The 15,496-nt window shown below is 30.7% G+C and overlaps 1 protein-coding gene and 1 pseudogene across 1 annotated transcript; one reads left to right on the top strand and one right to left on the bottom strand.

Annotated features, from left to right (window-relative positions):
- Positions 1-3,866: 3,866 nt before the first annotated feature.
- Positions 3,867-5,282, top strand: LOC129895116 (arabinosyltransferase RRA2-like; annotated as a pseudogene).
- A 487-nt stretch (positions 5,283-5,769) lies between these two features.
- On the bottom strand, positions 5,770-6,175 carry LOC129890045 (uncharacterized). Its single transcript, XM_055965551.1, has one exon. It carries the CDS (start codon positions 6,173-6,175, stop codon positions 5,807-5,809), a length of 369 nt encoding a protein of 122 aa, XP_055821526.1. The 3' UTR covers positions 5,770-5,806.
- Between the last annotated feature and the right edge of the window lie 9,321 nt (positions 6,176-15,496).

Raw genomic sequence — 15,496 nt, 5'->3', positions numbered from 1 at the left:
TTTATTTTTTTTATTTTTTTTTGGGTTTTCCTGCATTTCTTTGTGATTTGTTGAGGTTGAGCTTGACTGAAATTGAATTGGAGATCAAATATTGAATTTCCAACATGGAAGCATGTGAGGTAGAGAATAAGGCTCTTTGATAGAGTGACAAGTAGAGGCTACTTTCATTGTTACTGTTCCGGCGGTTAAAATTAGATCCGATTGTCTAGGACTTGATCTTGGTACTAGTCCATAATGATCACCATGACCCTTTGTCCTGGCCATTGTAGCATGTGTGTTGTACAAGTCTTAAGGGGCATGCTTGATATCATCTCACCTTCCTCCTGCTTATCACCTGTGTGATCGATCCTCTTATTTTGATTTCTTGAATCGACATATCTATGAATCGGGATTATAAGCTTATCGATACAAATGGTCCAATTGTTTACCTTTTCTTTTTCTTCAGATCAATAACTCAGTCAAAAATGCAATTATTTTCAAGAACAAAAAGTGTGTCATGCTTAAATATTAATTTGACCGCTTAAGGGTGATCCATCCTGATAATGAATTCGTTATCACGACAACAAGAGATTGAAAATGAATTCCACGTCAACAAGAGATTGAAAAGTACCATTAGTTGTTCTTATACCTGTCATACTTAGATTATTATAAATGCTTCTTGGATTATTTACAAGTGGTATTTAGCTTGAATACCACTTATAAACAACTAGATGTTATTTCAGTTACATTAAATGATTTTTTAAAATTGGTCAAGACATCTAACTTATGGCCACTTAGGCACTCCTTATGGTACTAGTTGTTGCTCTTATGCTCTTCTGATCAATCCAGAGGTTATATAAATTTCTTTAGTACTAAAGATTCGAAATATCATACATTTTGATTAATCAAAGAGAAATTATGTGTGGTGTGGGGGTGATGAAGCAAAGTGAATCTATTTAAGGCAACTAAGATGTTTAATCTGAATTTCTGATTAATCTGTTTGAAAAAAATGCCCTTAGCCTTTTATTTATTACCTTTCTCCTATTAGAAATGGTTCAAATTTGCCCTCCTTCCATCTATTGGATCAAAAATGTCCTTAACCTATTAGAAAATGGTTATAATAGAAGGATTTTTTTGATTCAATAGGTGGAAGGAGGACATTTTTGAACCATTTCTATACGTCAAGGGCATTTTTGATCCAATAGGTGGAGGGAGAGCATTTCAGAACCATTTCTAATACATTAAGGACATTTTTGAACCTTTTCAGTTTTAATAATTCATACCCCAAATAATGTGTATAGTACATTTTAGGCTACTAACATTTTCCAAGCACCTGGTAGAAATTTTTCCTTAAACTTCAGAACTTCTTGTTATTTGTAGCGCTTCCCCTCCAGCTCCCTCTTCTGTCGGTTGTATTAAAGTTTTGATAGGTTAATAACATGGTAATTCTCTTAACGTCCGGTCTTCAAAATTGTGTCTTTGAGGAAGTCCCCCCGACTTGGATTTACTTGGATTTAGGGGGAAGGGATTATTTCCCCACTAAATGCACCAAAAATCGAAGTAGAGACTGTCGCGGAGCTCTACCAACTGAGCTATATCCCCTCGAGCCAAGTGGAGCATGCGCTCGTTGCAGGACTTAACCCAACACCTTACGATCGTCATTCCAAATAAAAAAGGAAAAAGTCAGGGTAGAATTTACCCCGGTCCATCAGATCTCTAACGATGGTCTTTTTTTCTTTTTAAAATTAAGATAAAAAGTATTTAACTACGTCTAAGTTACAAATAAGTGAATGGTTTTTTCCTAATACTACATTTCTTTGATTTATAAGAAAATATATAATAAGTTACCTATCAAACGTGTCCAAAAAACTAGGTAATTTTACGGACGATTCTTACCCTTGATCTTGTATAAATTGGAACTAATTTTTTAATTATACACAATTTGATAGATTAAGGAGGAGGAAGTTTGTTACTCTATCTCTCTGGCACATTTTTCGTTTTTTGAGATTCATATTATATTAATTTTAAATAATATTTTGAAATATTTTTCATCATATTATCATAAGAAAATTGTAATTCATACTACTTTTTATATAATTTTTAAATACCTACCATTGATCTAATTCAGTTTGGTTTATTAAATTAGGTTGACCAACGATAAAATAAAAATATCATAGAAACTGAAATGAAAGAGGCATTATTTTTTTATTTTTTAAACCAACCATCTATTTGAGTTTTTTGGTGTGTTCGAAATGAAGAAGAAGATTATTTTTTAGAAAAATAATATATAATTTAGATAAAGATTATGAGAGGTAGATGCGGGCTAGTGGGGATGAGGACGAAGAGATAATGTGTGTTGGTGTATCAAGCGAACAATGAGTGTGCAATAGTACTTATGAAATTTATTTTTTCGAGTTCAGTAAGAAAAATTTATTTTTTTCAATTTAAGAAACTTATAATTTTTAAACCAATGAAACATGGAAAAAAATATATTGAATAACGCGAATAAGCAATGATGGTGTTTTTAGGTAACAAATCACACCAAACAGGTTAATTTCGTAGCAAAAAAAAAAAAAAAAAAGAAGCCGGAGTGGCCAAGTGTGAAGGAAAAAATAGTGTACAGCGGAGTAGCCGGCGGCCTTCAAAGGCTAGACGAGACACTAATCTACGCCCGTACATTCCAACCTGCCTCCTTTGGACTTAGCTCTGAAGATGAATTCCCGGTTAGAACTCATAGAAAAAGTAGGGATGCTAGCTTTGAAACAAGGTAACAGGAAAAACTAAATAATCATCGAGCGAAGATTTTTTGTTCTTACATGGCTCAAGATCTTACTCTTTGTCTTAATTTATGTGGTATTTTTCGAGAGTCAAACAATCCTTTTTTTTTTACCATTATCTTTTTATATACTTTTTAAATAATTTAAATTATTAGTTTTTATTACATAGGGTAGGGGAAGGGGAAAGCAGATGAGATTACTAGGTGAAAATCGAACCCTCGTCAATAAGATGAAAGTTGAGGTAGCCAACAAACCGAATTAATAAGATTCCTTTTAAATTATCAATTATTATAACTTATAATATTTTTCGTACGTTGTTAATGATTTCATATCCAAATTCACGGTTAAAACTTTAGACTCTCGAAATCTAAATGGTGTCACATCAACTTAGATAGAGGTCGGAGGGAGTACTTATTTTACATCAGATGCTTATTTTTAGCTCCTTTTTGCTGTTGTTGAGGTGGGATATGGGATGCATAGTTACAAATGGGATTGGAATTTTTTTACTTTTTTTTTTATTCATGCTTTAGAGAAATTTTGTTCTTAATAAGAGACAGATCATTGAGTATTGTAGTGAAATTCCGAGTAGAGTGGATTAGATATTAAAGATACATATAATTGAATTTGACTAGTTTAAGATTGAGGTCTAGTTGATTGATTGATTCATACTTTGATATATAATTAAGGAGTTTCTAGTTTAAGATTTGAGGAGATTTTGGTGACGATGTTGTCTCTAGCAATGGTAAAGTTGTTTCCATATCACCTTATAGATCATGGTTTCGAAAAATAAAATCAACCAGTAATGCTTGTGTTAGAATAGATTGCTTACATTATACCACATTAGAGTGTGACCCTTCATTGGCCCCCTATTTGAAGGTGAGATGATTTATGTTCCGAGCTGTCCATTTTAGTGATAGTCTTGGAAGATTGACTTTTGCGTTAAAGACCTCCCATCATATTTCACTTCACAAGATTGATTTAGATGTTTAGGCACTATGTTTATATTAATATGGGTGGCTCTGTGCACTAAGCTCTCACTATGTGTGGGGTCTGAGAAAGTGCCGGACTACATGGGTCTGTGTATATTCATATGCTACATATAATTCAAGTATGACAATAAAGGCAGCCCGATGCACTAAAGCTCCCACTATGCGCAGGATTCGGAGAAGGGCCCGACCACAAGGGTCTATTGTACGCAACCTTATCTTGCATATCTGCCAAAGGCTGTTTCCAAAGCTTGAACCCGTGACCTCCTAGTCACATGACAATAACTTTACCAGTTACTCCAAGCTTCCCTAGTATGACAATAAACACTCATTAATAGTATCTTTTCTACATGTGACATTTCGTATAACAGCCAAAATGTCATTTGATCAAAGTTGAATCTTCTGTATGTATGTACCTTTTAACTTTTGAGATCTAAATCACAGGTCGAGTCATGGTCGTATGAATCCACGGAGTGGATGAACATGTTGAGACTATACATTAGGAGGTTGTCCGAGAAGAATGCAGAGTTGCAGAATCAGGTTAAAGAGCCAAATGAAAAGCTTCAGATAGCTGAGCAGGAACAAGGCCGTGCACAGGAGCAACTTGTATTGCTAGGTGAACCTAAAAAAACTCCACCATTTGGCAAAGTTAAAGAGTACGAGATCTAACCGTCCTGTTCTGCCAGACGAGTCAGTGAACCCCAGACAAGCTAAGATATTGGCAGAGGTTGCAGTTGGGAAAGAAGTCATAGTTGTACTAGCCAATTCAAATGTGAAATCCATGCTGGAAATCTGGTTCACCAGCGTAAAAAGGGTAGGTATTCCAAATTATCTGGTCGTTGCATTGGATGATGGCATTTTGGATTTCTGTAATGAAAACGGGGTCCATGTTTACAAGAGAGATCCTGATGAGACTGTCGATTTAATTGGCAAAAGTGGAGGTAACCAAGCCATGTCAGGATTAAAGTTTCGAATTCTGAGAGAGTTCTTGCAGCTTGGCTACAGCGTCCTGCTTTCTGATGTCGACATTGTCTATCTACAAAATCCTTTTGATCATTTATAGTCCAAATGGTCACAACAATATGACAGCTTATGGTTACAACGACGTTTCTGATGAACCTGATATGAGTTGGGATCGATACGCACATACAATGAGGATATGGGCTTATAATTCTGGTTTCTTATATATCTGTCCAACGATTCCTGTAATTGAGCTCTTGGATTGCGTTGCTGACAGGCTCACTAAGGAGCCAAATTATTATGTCCAAGCTATTTTCAATGAAGAGTTAGCCTTTCCATCACATCCCGGGTACATTGGGCTGTATGCTTCTTGGAGAGTAATGGATTTCTACCTGTTCATGAATAGCAAGGTCCTTTTTAAAATCATACGAAAAGATTCGAATTTGAAGAAATTGAAGCCAGTTGTAGTTCATATCAATTACCATCCAGATAAGCTTTATAGAATGAAAGCAGTTGTTGAGACTATGTTAATGGCAAACAAGATGCTTTGGATGCATTCCCAGATGGTTCAGATCTATAGGTACTTTTATTTTAAATGACGGTGCATACGTGCGCTGGACAATTCCACTCGATACCTACTACATTTTTTGGTTTTAGATACTCATTTCCATGTAGAGCTGATATACAATTTATTCTTATAAAGTACTAACATATTGATTCTCTCGTAAGTTATATTGGAATTAGTAATAGTCCAACATTTGGTTTCTCGCGTACGTAACTTTTGCGAGTTTAATACTATATTCGCGTTAGATGCAGAGTTCTAGTATGAGAGCTTCATTTGAACCTAGTACTTTCGATATGCATATATTAGTGTAAACATTTATAAAGTTTTTTTTGCAACAAATAGTAAATATATGAATCCATAACGTTTTAAAAAATTCATTAAATGTTAAAAACTCAAAAGTTAAACCTACAAATCTTAAATCCTGAATACGACTCTGGTTATTTGGTTAACACAACATAGACCAAAAGACATCAAAATCATTCAGCTAACTGAATCTGCAACACTTATTGACCGAAAAAAAGGTACTATTACTCTGTGACTTAAAATTCTGAATCTGCCTCTATCCATTTTGCAGCAGAAGCAACAGAATGGCCTTGAGAAACCGGAGTCTCGGGATTGACGATACTGACATTATCACCATCACCATTATTATTGTTATTATTATTATTCGGAAGCTTAAAAAACAAGTAAAAATGAGATCCATCTTTTACTCCATACTCCGCAAGGGGAATTTCATCGTCATTGAACATGATCGAATCTCCATCACCAGTATCCAACATGAGAATCAAACGATTCTCCGGAAGTTTTTCTTGATTGCTTATTTCTCTTTTCAAATCTGCAACACTTATATCTTCGGTTACTCGAATGTGAAATAATGTCCCTGTTAATATTTCTATCACTAAATTCATTTTCTTTCATTTTGAATAACAATGTGTTCAGAGATGTAAAAAGAGAAAAGGGAATTAAATTTCACAGAGATTGCATTGTTGAAGAAGTTTGTTACATTTGCATTGCCTAAGAAATAGGTGGAAGTCATGCTAATTCAAAATCCCTAAGCAAATATAGAATTGTATAAGTCACTTGAATCTTGATACTCATACTTTCACGATTTGGGTAAAAATTAAAACTGATTAAAGAAACTAATTTTATTTGGATTCGATTTGGTTTTATTATTTTATAAATCGATTAAATTGGTTTGGATTTGATTTTAATCAATAACAGATCCAAAATCGACTCTTCACGTCATTTTTACTTGTACAAGATAATATATCTCATTTTTAGAATTTTAGTTCCCACATTTTAAGAAGGCTTATTTATAGATGTTCTTCTGAATGATCATCTGATGGTGTTAAAGATTGCAAATATTAGCGATGTATAAAATTTAAACTCTTATAAAATATATCATTTTAAATAAGTTACTAGTTGGTGCTTATATTAGACATTGATAGTTACCATTTTAAATCGATCAATGAATCATTGTTATATTACAAAAAATTATTTGTACTTACCTTTTATGTTGTAGGTCATTTAATTGAGTAAAATTTTATTTTTTATATTATCAGTGCATATATTAAGATTAGAGGTTTCGATTTAAACCTTTAACTTTTGGGGGGACGCATGATTATATATAATAAAAAAGTGTATTGAGAGTTAAGGGAGGTTTTTCAACAAGGACCCTCGATCAGGGGCGAAGTTGAGAGGCGTAAGGAAGTTTAGTGAAAAATTTATTTACGACTCTAATTCCGACCCTCACATTTAATTTGACAAGAAGATATACATTTTATCCATTGGTATTTATTTGTTAATAACCGTTTCGACGTGGTTTATTTTGAAATGTTTCAAGTTATTTGAATAACTTATTACTATCTAGTAAAGTTAGCCAGCGAGATACCTCGACCCGAAAATTAGATATTTTCATACTTAAAACTTGCAATAAGTAAGACTAACATAATAGTTCGAGCATCTAAGGGTGGTGTCTAGCGGTTAACGAAGGCGATTGAAAATTATGATATTTTGTATTTAAATTTTAACAAAAATAAAAATATTAGGTGATTTCTTCATTTGTCCAACTTTGATGAATAGAGTTACCTTATACCCCTTTGTCCAACAATAGTTGTTCACTATTGACTTGATACAGAGATTAAGAAGTAGTGGGAAGATTCCAGTATCCGACCCATCTATTTCTATCGGTTCCCTGAGTTGTCGGAATCTCTTGTTCGATCAGGACCATAATGATAGGGGTAATTTTACAAAATCACCCTTATTAAATACAAGTCATTCAAACATTGAAAAATGAATAATATTTTATAGCAAGGGTAAAATAGACACATCAAGATAAAATATTCATTGGTTTTGTAAACTGAACATGTATTGTTGGACATCCCAAAATAATATAGTGGACAAGTAAATTAGACGGAGGGAGTATTTTTTACTGATAAAATATAGTAAGTACCTAGTGGACTTAGGGGTCGTTTGGTAAAATGTATTAGCAAAAATAATGTTTGCATTAACTCTGTGTATTAGTAATACCTTATTTGGTACATTTTTGTATGCTATGTATGACATTAGTTATACACTATTGTGTATTAAGGTGTATATTACTAATACCATGAATTTTTATGTGTTAGTAATGCAAGGGGATTTAATACATGCATTAGCATTCTTAAAGACTCAATTACTCCATCAAAATTCCTTTTACATCTTTTCCACCATAATTGTTGAGGATATCTTTGTAAATAAATAGTTTTATGCAATATAAGGTATTTTTAATTGGAGAATTTTCAGATATGGCAAACTTTTTAAGTATAATTACTCCATATGGGTATAATTTTCCTAATTACTTATAATGGCAAACATAAAATTTGCCGTTATACAAATATTGTAGCGAATTATACAAATGCTATACCCACAAATTATTTGTATACCGAAATATACAAACACTAGTATATATATGTATTTGTATATCTGGCAAGCGAGATTGAGAGAGAGGAGGAGAGAGGCGAGCGAGAGGCGAATTGTATATGTATATTCTGTCAAAAAATTATATATATGTAACTGATATATATATATATATATATATATATATATATATATATTTGTATATCTGACAAGATAGATTGAGAGAGAGGAGGAGAGAGGCGAGCGAGATCGAGAAAGGGAGGAGAGAGGCGAGCGAGAGGCGAATTGTATATGTATATTTTGTCAAAAAATTATATATATATAACTGATATATATATATATATATGTATTTGTATATCTGATAAGATAGATTGAGAGAGAGGAGGAGAAAGGCGAGCGAGATTGAGAGAGGGAGAAAAGAGGCGAGCGAGATCTAGAAAGGGAGGAGAGAGGCAAGTGAGAGGCGGATTGTAAATGTATATCCGTCGAATTGTATATGTATATTTGTCAGAAAAATTGTATAATGGTAATTGATATACATATATATTTATATATCTGGCAAACGAGATTTGCCATACTCCGTAAATAGATAACTATGTTTGCTGTGAGCCATAATTATTTTTAAACTATACCTTAAATGCGTAATATAGTAGTAAGGTTTGCCATACCGCGTAATTTTCCCTTTTTAATACACCAAACCAAATAATGCATATGAAATAATCTATGCATAATTAATATAAATATAACCAATACAAACATTATTAATACACTCTATTTAACATTATTTTTATACACTCTGTCAAACGACTTGACGTGTGTTCAGTAACAATGTAAGCTAGCACATGGATATGTAACCACTTTGATTTTACTAAATTTTACTATACACTATTATAAATTCTAAATTTTTATTTGTCATTATATATTTTTCCAATTGATTAAGTTTTCTTTCATGATAGGAACAACATGTCAAATTAGCTAAAATAATTAATGATCCATCACAAAATTTGTTCTTTCTGATTTTTAATTGATCTATTAATTAATTTAGTTTTTGTTTATCACAATATTTGATATTAATATACTTTATAAACTACAAACAACCATTTCACATAATGCATCTAGTGATGACATAACAAAGAATATCACACCTTTACAGATCTACAACTTTTGTTTTCCTCTAAAACATGTTCATTGTGAACTTCTAATTCAAATAAGTCATTAAACACATCATCAATTTTATCAACAAATATGAAACTAATTTCGATAATCGAGATCCAAGTCATTTTTTAAGTTTAGTTAATATTTGAATAGCATCTTGAAATGAATTGACATTAACATATAAGCCAATTTATCAGTAATATCATTCCACCAAATCAATTTCCATCGTCAAGCCCAAGTCCATGCAAGAAAGTCACACAGATCTGTCCAAATTTAGAACTTGTCAAAAGCATATGAAATTATGTAAAAGATATTTTAGGATCAATAAAAGAAATATTTTATGTCGATACAAGAGTATGCAATTTATACATCTAAAACTAGCTAATGAACTAATAGCACAACTCATTATTCTCTACAGGACCATTTATACAATCTACAATGTATACCATGTATATGGGTAATCTTGGGGCTGAACTCTGTTGAACTATATGTGCATAGCTTGGGCTGTATTTTTGCGGAAAAAATTATCAGGGAGAATACTTTTTGATAAATAATTATTGATTTTAGCGATATTTTTTTATTTATTACCACTTATAGCAATACATAGTAATATTATGATATATTTGTCATGTATTAAAAGTGAATTATGCATGTAATATAAATGTATTATAAGTGTTTTAAAATATATTATATTTATTCGGTAAAAAATTGACACAATGTATTATGAGTGTATTAAATTGTGTGATAAATATATTATCAATGAATAAAACTAGTATTATATGAATTTTATAAATTATGCTCGCTAATATATATTAAAACTGTATTATAAATATATTATAAGTGTTCAGTAAAAAAAATATTATTACTATAAATAATAAATATTTTCTTAATATATTATATTTATGTAAGTTTCCCATTTTTGCGTGTATATTCTGAACACAGAAGGCCCAAGTTGATAGAAAATGACCTATTTGGAGTGTGAGTAAAATGCTGATTATATTTTACCTTAATTACTCTTTTTCTTTTACAATTTATTTTAAAATAAGGTCTTCATGATAAATATTTGTTTAATATAATCTAAGGAGATTGTTGTAAATGAATAATTTGTGGTAAATATCTGTGTAGTATGTGAATTGTAGTAAGCAGTGGCGGACCCAGGATTTTAAATAAGGGGGTTCAAAATCTAAATAACTAGACATACGAGCTAGTCGAAGGGGGTTCGACATCTACTTTATATACATAAAAAATTATTTTAACCTTGTATAAATAATACAATTTTCCGCCGAAGGGGTTCGGATGAACCCCCTCGGCATAAGGTGGATCCGCCACTGGTAGTAAGGGTATAAAAAAGACTAATAAACCGCGTTAAATTGATAATTCAAAAAAAAATAAAATCGATTAATGGTTTGGTACTTAAAAAAAATCTATTATAATTGATTTGGTTTGATTTTAACTAAAAGAAAAAGTCAAATCAAATCAAACTATAAAAAAAGGGCAGTCCGGTGCACTAAAAATCCCACTATGCGCGGGGTCCGGGGAAGGGCCTGACCACAAAGGTTATTCTACGCAGCCTTACCTTTCATTTCTGCTAGAGGCTGTTTCCAAGGCTTGAACCCGTGACCTCCTGGTCACATGGCAGCAACTTTATCAGTTAATCCAAGGCTTTCCTTCAAAGGGCAGTCCGGTGCACTAAAGCTCCTGCTATCCGATATTTTATATTATATATACTAAAGATATTTTATCAAAATATATATATTTATTTAATGTAATTTATAAATATTTTAAAACTTTTTCATAATTTTATTTTATATTTCATAGATGTTAGTAACTCAAATAAAGTCCAAATCAGAACTATCAATATTAATGTTAACAAAAGGAATTCAATTCAACACCAGAAATGATAATAATATTGGATATCTTCTTTAGTTTTGCATTGATTTTGACAGATAAAAGGCTAACTTATTTTCATTTTTTCTTTTAATGTTTAGTAATTTAATTAATATTTATTAGCCATACTTATTTTAGCATGGCTTAACATTTTTAGATTGTGTTCATTATGACTTATTAATTTGTAATATTTATTTTATGTGATTTTATTATTTATTTTTATTAAATATTTTAGTGTCATCACTAATCTCCCCTTGACCTAATCTTCTGATAAAATAATTTGATATTTGCTCTTCGTATAATCTTCATTACTGCTGCCCTTGCCATGATTTAATAATTTGGATGTTTTTGTTTTAAAAAAAAATCTTCATTATTGTCAAATTGGTTGCAATTTAATTTGAACATGTGTTCAACCTCGTTCAATCATTATCAATTAGTTCTGATACCACTTGTTTGAATTGAAATGATAAGACGGTGATAAATCATACGAGAAAAAATAATTATATTATAAAAAATATAATATTTAATATATTTTTATCAAGTGGTCTACATACTGAAAAAAATAATATAAAAAGCATAAAATCTTAGATAGAATAATTTCCCCCAAACAAATCTCTTTAACAATTACACTATAAATGTTATTTTATTCACGTATAAGAATAAAAGATCTTCTCTTTATAAAAGTTCAAAAACTTTATCTTCAAAAATTATTAAATATATATAGAATAGTTTCTTTCACCAAAAATATTTTTTAATTGAAACATAATTATGGTAGAATCTAAATAAGATAGGAAATTCAGTATAAACCGATCATGAGGTCGTTCAAAGAGATATTTTCTTTATTTAACTATTTCAATTTCTTTTTATTTTTCCTTTCTAAAAGATACTAAGCACTATTTATGTACTGTTGTAACGTAGATTTTGTCGACATTTTCCCTTTTTATTTTTCGTTTTTTCATTATCAAGACAGTGACTAAACTAAGAAGGGATATATTACAGAGATTTTTCTATTTCTTTAATTAGTGAGAAATAATGAGGATAAATAAATAAATTCAGCCATCCTTTTTTATTGCTTTTTTTAAATAGCTAATTGAGTAATCAACTCAAGGGTCTATCGGGAACGATTTCTCTATCTCCTAAGGTTAGGATAAGGGTTGGGTACATTTTATCCTCCTTTGATTTTATTTGTGGTATTACACTGAATATATATGTTGATGTTGTTATTGTTTGTTGGGTAATCAACCAAATAGTTGAAGGTCTATTTAAAATATCCTCTTTACCTTACAAAGATAAAGGTAAGATCTGGATTACTACGTACTACTCTTTCTAGAAAATTTATTTGTGAAATTATACTGAATATGTTGTTGTTGGATAATCAACCAAATAATTTCTTATCTTAGAATTTTATTTTAAGGAAAGGAAAGCTTGAATCGTTTATGGATTTGAAGATATTAAAAACTTTTTAACCAAAAAAGGAAAAACAGTTTCAATAGGTAAATTATAGATATAGATAATATTACAAGTTTAAATAAATAGTAGTAGAATCTAACGTCTTTAAACTTTAATTTGGTCAAATTTGCAGTATTTTTAGCTTCTTTTCAAAAGGAAATGTAAACTTCACTAAATTAAATTGAATATATACCCTATACAACAATAATAACTATGCCTAATGTTCAAACAAATTTGAAATCGACTATACGTACAACCAAACACATTATATATATGAATGTTATTCTTTAATTTTATTAGGGAAAAGGGTCATATATCATATATGTTCCTAAACTTTGCGAAAATGTCTAGATATACTCTTCATTTGAAGTTTGGCTCATCCATATCCTCGTCATCCAACTTTTTGTATATATATACCCTTGTAACTGTTAGTTGTCTTACTAGAAATAATCAGCTCCTTTTCCTTTTTTTTAAAGGGAAAAAGGTCATATACGCCCCTAAACTTTACGAAAATATCTAGCTATATCCTCCATTTGAAGTTTAGCCTATCCATGCCCTTGCCGTCCAGCTTTTTGAATATGTACGTATACCCCTCTAAACATTATTTGATTTACCGGAGATGACCAACCTATTTTGTTTTTATTAAAATGACATTTGAAATTATCACATAACCCATTAATTGACACATGACATTTTTATTAAATTCACCCTTTTAATATCTCTCAATTATCTGACCAAAAAAATCCGTCCCTTTTAACCCAAAGTCAAAGCCCTAACTGTGGATCCTCTTCTTCATTTGTCCCAATGAAGATTTGTCTTCATCTTCTTCTTTGTCTAATTCCTCTGTTTCTGCAGATTATCAAGTTGTAGCTGATGGTGCTTTAAACAAATTCAAAAAGTTCATTTCTTTACTTGACAAAAACAGAACTGGTTAGGCTAGATTTCAGCGAGGACCAATTACTTCTCCTCCACCACCAAAATCCCAGCAAAACAAGCTTCAATTACAACAACCCATAAATAATCAACACATCCAAATTGAAGAAATCGAAAAGCCTACCAAAATTTACTAACTGCCCCAATTGTATGCGGCCTTACCTTGCATTTCTGCCTTGGAAATAACCTCTAGTAGAAATGCAAGGTAAGGCTGTGTACAATAGACCCTTGTGGTCAGGCCCTTTCTCAGACCCTGTGCATAGTGGAAGCTTTAGTGCACCGAATTGTTCTTTTTATAATATTGTACAAGAAATTGAATGGACATTTTTTTTTATTTCATATTATTCAATTTTAATAGTGTATATATATTATAATTCTAAAGATGGCTACTTGTCGTTTTTAGTCCCTTTCCTTTTGCTCTTGTCATTTCACGGGGTTCAACTTAGCTTGTCCTTTACTCAATTGTTACTTTGCTTTGTCTGATTTAACTTTATTCCAGGTGCAGTAAAAACCCAACAGGAAAAGAATAAGTATAAAAACAAGATCTTTTTTTAATGTTTAATGATAAATGGTAAATTGTAAAAAATGTTTTTTCTAAAATGATTATTTTCAATCGGAAGTCATTATCAATAATAAGTGGGGTTTGGAGAGAGTATAGTGCGTACTCAAACTTTATCCCTATCTTGAGAGATAGAAAGATCGATTCTGATAGATCCTTGACTCAAGAAAATACACAGCAAAATTGTTCGAAAAAAGAAATAACTAAAGTGAAAAAGTTACGACAAAATACTAAAATATATCATGAGAAAGCAAATCGAAAGTCATTACCGTTCAATAGTATTTACTAACTAATGGTTTCATTAAAACTTAATTATTCTCAACATTTAATAGTACTAAATAATATCATAAAATATATTATTCTCAAACTTCAAATAGGAGTCGTTTGGTTATTTATGTATCAATTGCTTTATCTTTTACCTTGCATAATATAATAAATAAATTTACTCAAAGCTTAATTGTATTTCAGTTAAATGTGAAATTATAAATTAATAACCAAATATCGTACTTGGTGTGCTAAATTTTATACACAATAACCAAATATCGTAATTGTGAATTGAACACCATGTGTTAATATACCTTTATTCTAATTGAACGGTCATTTGAACCATGCTTAAAGGTCTTCACAGCCATAGAATGGATGAGATATAGGGAACAAATATGCTTTGGAGTGAAAAAAATTAAAATCTATGTGAACATCTTATCTTAATGTATTAAAGAGGCCTTTGATTGATTCATGTACTTTCCTTCGTTTAAATAGTAAAACACCTGTTCACACCACAACAATGATATACAATTTTGGACATAACTATCAACTTAATAGCGCAACACCCCACTTCATACTCAAGACACGACATTTGGAGCATGAAAAATTAAATATGGGAGCGCACAATAATAATTGATAAATAATAATTGAGATAGACATTGATATCATGTAGTAAAAGAAACGAATTTTGATTTTAACTAACTCAAAATCCATCTATTGAGATCACTAATTATTTTTTTGTCTAGTATGAGACTAAAGAGAAACAAGAAGCTTCAAATTCAACATAAAGTTATGAATTTAGATCTACCAAATAATAAAAAAGGAAACTTACGTAAATATACAATATTAAGAAAATATTTATCATCTATAGCAATAAAAAAAATAATTACTGAACACTTATAATACATTTATAATACAGTTTTAATACATATTGCAGAGAACTATTTATAAAACATATATAATACAAGTTTTATAGATAAATAATACATTTATCACATACTTTAATAGATTTATAATACATTATGTCAATTTCTTACTACACAAATATAATATATATTTTAAAACACTTATAATATATTTATAT

This window comes from Solanum dulcamara, chromosome 1, assembly GCF_947179165.1.
Source record: "Solanum dulcamara chromosome 1, daSolDulc1.2, whole genome shotgun sequence".
Lineage (NCBI taxonomy): Eukaryota > Viridiplantae > Streptophyta > Magnoliopsida > Solanales > Solanaceae > Solanum > Solanum dulcamara.
The sequence above is the reverse complement of the archived record's forward strand: the minus strand, read 5'-3'. Positions and strand labels throughout refer to the sequence as shown.